Source organism: Euphorbia lathyris, chromosome 2 (assembly GCF_963576675.1).
Source record: "Euphorbia lathyris chromosome 2, ddEupLath1.1, whole genome shotgun sequence".
NCBI classification, from domain to species: Eukaryota; Viridiplantae; Streptophyta; class Magnoliopsida; order Malpighiales; family Euphorbiaceae; genus Euphorbia; species Euphorbia lathyris.
This window is the reverse complement of record NC_088911.1, coordinates 33,849,063-33,854,339: the sequence shown is the minus strand read 5'-3', so window position 1 is coordinate 33,854,339 and position 5,277 is coordinate 33,849,063. Positions and strand designations below refer to the sequence as shown.

At 36.6% G+C, this 5,277-nt stretch overlaps 1 protein-coding gene across 1 annotated transcript; it reads right to left on the bottom strand.

The window, feature by feature from the left end:
• Nucleotides 1-693: 693 nt before the first annotated feature.
• On the bottom strand, nucleotides 694-5,040 carry LOC136217713 (ethylene response sensor 1). Its single transcript, XM_066004358.1, has 6 exons — nucleotides 4,799-5,040; nucleotides 2,961-3,887; nucleotides 2,276-2,644; nucleotides 1,900-2,166; nucleotides 1,613-1,740; nucleotides 694-1,320 (listed from the first exon to the last, which is right to left on the bottom strand). Exons 2-6 carry the CDS (start codon nucleotides 3,867-3,869, stop codon nucleotides 1,080-1,082), a joined length of 1,914 nt encoding a protein of 637 aa, XP_065860430.1. The 5' UTR covers nucleotides 3,870-3,887; nucleotides 4,799-5,040; the 3' UTR covers nucleotides 694-1,079.
• Between the last annotated feature and the right edge of the window lie 237 nt (nucleotides 5,041-5,277).

Here is a 5,277-nt window from a genome sequence, read left to right as displayed (position 1 = left end):
ATTGTTATATTTCCAATACAAATAAATACTTATTTTAGAATTAAAATTCTCTTTTTTATTATTATATGTGAATAATTAATGCTTATATACAACTCTAAAGGCTGTATATATCATTTGCCTTATTTTAAAAGTAAGGTTCATGATTCAATCGAATGTTTATTCTTATATTATAGTTAAATATTTAGGTTTGGTTAAAATTACATTATTACTTTTCGGTTATTATTGAGAAAAATGAATAAAAACAGTTAACTAACAAATCTAACTGAAAGTATCGGCTAACCATTTATACAATTAGCTGATATTAATGAAGTGGCTTCGGTTTTAATAGATTAAAAACCAATAGATCCAGTTTGATTAATAAAATAGTTTTGCTTCAAAATAAATAATAAAATAGTTTAATAGACCGATTAAACGAACTATGCCCATCCTGGCAACTAGTAACACAAGAACATAATTGTATTTTTTTTAACAAGTAAAATTAGTTTAACTTAGCAGGTAAATATTTTCTAATAAGTGAAATTAGTCTAACTTACTAATATCATAGAGATAAAATTACAAACTTCTCATTTTTCTTATCCATCTTTTGAAAAGGGTGATGCTAGACAGCCATCAAGATTTAGGTTGTAGGCAAGTCCTCAAAAAAGTTGCAGTAATACTCTATCTAATATCCCTTAAAATTAGTATATAAGAAAATACACCAGTAAAACTTTACGATACCCTTCATTATATTATCAAAATACTGGCAATCCTCGCTTACAATATTTGCCATTTCATTTCAAGACAATAACAGAACAAACCCTGTGCCAAGGAATCATCTTGAGCCTACTCATTTCACATTGTTCATTCCAAATAATAATGGAGTGTGCAAATGGAGATTGATACGTAGGGATATGACCGTTAAGACTATTTTCAGTTTGTAAATTAATCTTTGCTTTCAATTTACTAGCTTGAGATTATGTTTACGGTTCAGAACTCATCAGCCTTCTTTCTCAACGCTTTTATCAGCTTCAGCCCGAAAGGTATCACAACCAAAGGTAGTCATTTTCATTAGCTGGGTATAATCTTTTTATTGGTATTTTTTAAAGACTTCTTTGATAGCGCGGGTTGGTGAAGACCATCCCATCGTTATCTCTGAACAATGGTTTATGTCCACTAAAGTCGGCACTTCCATGGTTTCCTCGGCCTTTGGATGCAGCTTGCTGTATAGATGAGTCACCTGAACTGTTGCAGATCCCAACTCTCACAATGAATGTTGCATGTGTACCTTTTTCAATGCCTTCACTCTCAATCCATATATGGCCTCTCATTAAACTTATAAACCTGATTCAACAGTGTAGATTAGTATCAAGAGATAAAACAAATGACCAAACAAGAGAAGTAAAACAATGCTATAAATTGCCATACCCATGAAGCGAACATACGTCCACACATGTTAGATGGTAACTCAGTAGATAGGTCAGTTTAATGAAGTGAAAGCTAAGAGTATGGGGGCAAATATTACTTCTTGATTGCAGAAAGTCATAATGATCATAAAAGTAATGTTTTTCAGGTAATATATTTGCATAGAATTTTCTAAAGGTTATGAGCTTTGCATAAAGTTTTCTAGTTTTACCGTTTACAAACCGCCAGTCCAAGTCCTGCACCACCACTATTCCGGCTGGATCCAGTTTTGGTCTGAGTGAATTTGGTAAAGAGGTGTGGGATATCTTGTTGGAGAATTCCACAGCCAGAGTCCTTCACCTGTAAGAAATAAACATGATAGGCAGATATTTAACCAATGCAATACCGGAATGTATGTCAGGGTGACAATGATTGATTGATACAGTTAACTGCCAAAATAACATCTTCTAAGATTATAAAACTAAACTAGAGCAACATTCAATTGCATTATTGAACAACCTGTACTCGCAGATAGAAGTGGCCTTCACTCGACATTGGGTAAAATTCAGGAGGTCGCCAGTCTCTCAAGGAATCAGGCTTTGCAACCGAAGCAATAATTGAAACATAGCCCTCCTTTGTGAACTTAACAGCGTTACCAACTACATTTAAAATAGTTTGCATGAGACGCTTCTGGTCGCCAACTGCACACATAGGCAAATCTGGAGCCATGATCAAAGTCATAGACAACCTCTTTAAGGATGCAATTGGCTTTATCAAGCTAACAACCTATATTTTCAACAAAAGAAAATTCAATAACCACACCGCATCCATATAATGGTACTTAGCAACCAAACTAAACAACATTATCACAAAAAAAAATGTCTCTAACTGTTACCTCTTTAAAAACCTCATGGAGATTGAACATCCTACTTTCTAACTCTAAACTGCCATCTTCAAGTCTAGAAAGATCTAAAACATCGTTAGTAAGTGTTGCCAAAAGGTTGCTACTCTTCAGTACAGTTTCAATCATTGCTCTTTGTTCTGAAGTTAGATCAGTCTCTAAAAGAAGTGATGACAATGCGATGATAGCATGCATTGGTGTCCTCATTTCATGGTTCATGACAGCAAGGAAATCATTACGGGCATGGATTGCCATTTCTGCCTCCCTACGAGCTGACTTTAGAGCAAGATTTTGCTCCATGAGCTGATTGCGTGCTCGCATAGATTCTTCAAGAATAGCAGCATGTGAAAGTGCAACTGCAACCTATAGGAATATTCAAAAGGGTTTCAGAATATATCATTTTTAAATGCAATTCGTGGAGTTTTCACAATACAACGGCATACATGTCTTGCAGGTGAAGAAAAACGAGGATCATAATATACCAAAACTAAACACGAATATTGGCAAGACATTTGTCAGGCACATCATTCTCACAGCCACGATCATATTCTTGCAGGTAGCAAGACACATGAATAAATGAATTAGATCTTCATGTCAGAAAATAGGAACTCAAACAAAATGCTAAATTAAATTTCTAAGAGCATATTCTGTAATAAATGAAATCAGAAAAGAAAAAAACCTGATCTGCCACAACTTCAACAAGTTCCAGCTCATGGTCTCGCCACTTTCTAACACTGTCAGTAGGGAGAATCAGAACCATCACAGCGTAGCTTTTTGCAGAAAGGTCAGGCCAATCATTAATCTGAAAATTTGAAAGATGTAAAAGAGGAACACGAACAGCAACAACTTCTGGTTGTGTGTATCTACCAACGAGAGGTCTGACCCCTCTAGCCAGTGGGCAGGTATAAGGTATACGCAATGCTCGAGCACTGTTGAAGACATCATTGACTTGAGTAAGGTTTATTGGCACAGTAGTTCCAAGTTGTGTTTGGTAGTGCAAGGTGTAAGAAAGCTGAAGAGTCAAATCCGATCGTGATGGCATCCACAGTGCACATTCCTCTAAACCTAAAGTTCTACCCAACTCAACAAGAGTGGTCTTCAATATAGTATGTCTATCAAGTGTGCTTCTAATTTCATGAGTCAGCATCCGCACATGCCTTCCAGTTTCTTCTTGTGTAAGAATAAGGCCAATCTCCTTGTCAAGCTCTTCAGCCTTGTTCTTCAAAATCAATTCCCGAGTTTTAACGCTCAAAAGATCAGGAATAATGTGAACTAGCATCAAAGCAGTTGCACATGATACAATGGCACAAGAAACTTTGGCAATAGTCATAACCACCGCAACCGCTTTTGTATGCATAGTGAATGTCCACAAGTTTATGAAGTGGGTTGCTCCACAAAGAACAATAAAAGCACCAAATTGCATAAGCACCCATCTATACGGGAAGAAGGCTGATTTTTGCACAAAATATATGAGCTCTACTGGAATAGAGAAGTATGCAATGGCAATCAAAACATCTGATATATACTGATATTTCACAAGAAGCTCCTCATGATGCCACTGTGTGTCAATACAATCACAAGACTCCATATTCCCGATCAAGCAAATCTGAATTCATTACAAAAGAAAATGTGCAACTTCTTAAAGTACATATATAACAGTGTCAATAAAAAAAAGGGCGGCCCGGTCGCACTACGCGTCCCCGCTGAGCGAGGGTCCGGGGAGGGGTCCCACCACAAGGGTGTACTGGGGGCAAGCCTTCCCCTGCCAATTTATTTTGGCAAGAGGCCGCTCCTAAGACTCGAACCCGTGACCTCTTGGTCACACGACAACAACGTTTACCGTTGCGCCAAGGCTCGCCCTCCTATTGTTTCCAACGTTTACTGTCATATATAACAGTGTCAATAACATCAGAATATATAAGAGCTCACAGTATAGAGGGAGGACCCTCCTATTGTTTCCAAAAAGTGCAGTACTGCATATTAGGCTTTATTTTCACTATTCCTCTTTTATTTTATTTTTTCCTCTGAGGTTGGGATGAGCAACTAAAATACGGAGTCAAATTCTATCACATCCATTCCAAAAGCATAAAGGATTCTTTTAAATTCAATTTTACTTTGACCATGAATTTCCAAAATCAAATCTCAGTTAAGGAGCAAGCAACTCCTGAAATTGTCAAAGAAACTAGAAACTTGTCGAGAACAACAAATTTAGAATATAATCAACTACACCCACACTCTCAACACCAGTTACACAATAAGATCCAGAAACAATCAGAAATTGAGCAACTAATATATGAACAGATTCAGAGTCGCAAACTAATCCGGATTAAAACCAAAGCTAATTGTAACAAAATCCACGATCAAACAAAATTCAAAAGAGAACAAATCTGCAAATATTTTACATAATGAGACGAGCTAACATATAGGCAAACCATCAAAATCCATAAATGAGCCCAAATTGAAAGCAGTAAAATGAAGGGGGAAAAAAGTGGGCAGGAATGAGAAAAAAATCTTTACCAGATGTTAGGAAGAAGTGGATGGGCAGGGATGAGTTGTAGAGGATTGAGCGTTTTGATCTAAGACGTTCATATTGATAAGAAAAGAAATCAATCCTCTACAACTTCCATTAAAAATAAGAAAAAGATCTGAAAATGAGAGACTGGCTTAGATGGAAGAAAGCAGAAGTGTAAGAGATGGAAGTGGAGAAGAAAATAGGGAGGGGAAGGGAGGGGGCTGCAGCAGCCCAAAAAGCGTCAGCTCTCACGGACAATAAGGTCGCAACGCAGTCATAAAGAGACTTTTGCACGTGCCATTGCTGACTTGGATTTTTATTTTACGGTTACAATTTTAAATGTTTATTTATTTGGTAACATACCATCCGCTCACTTTATATCTAAGGCAAGAAGCATATTTAAGCCCCTGAATTTTACCTGTTTTAAGGATCAAGCCTTAATCAATTATTTTTCCATATTGAGCTCTTAATTATTAATTTTGTT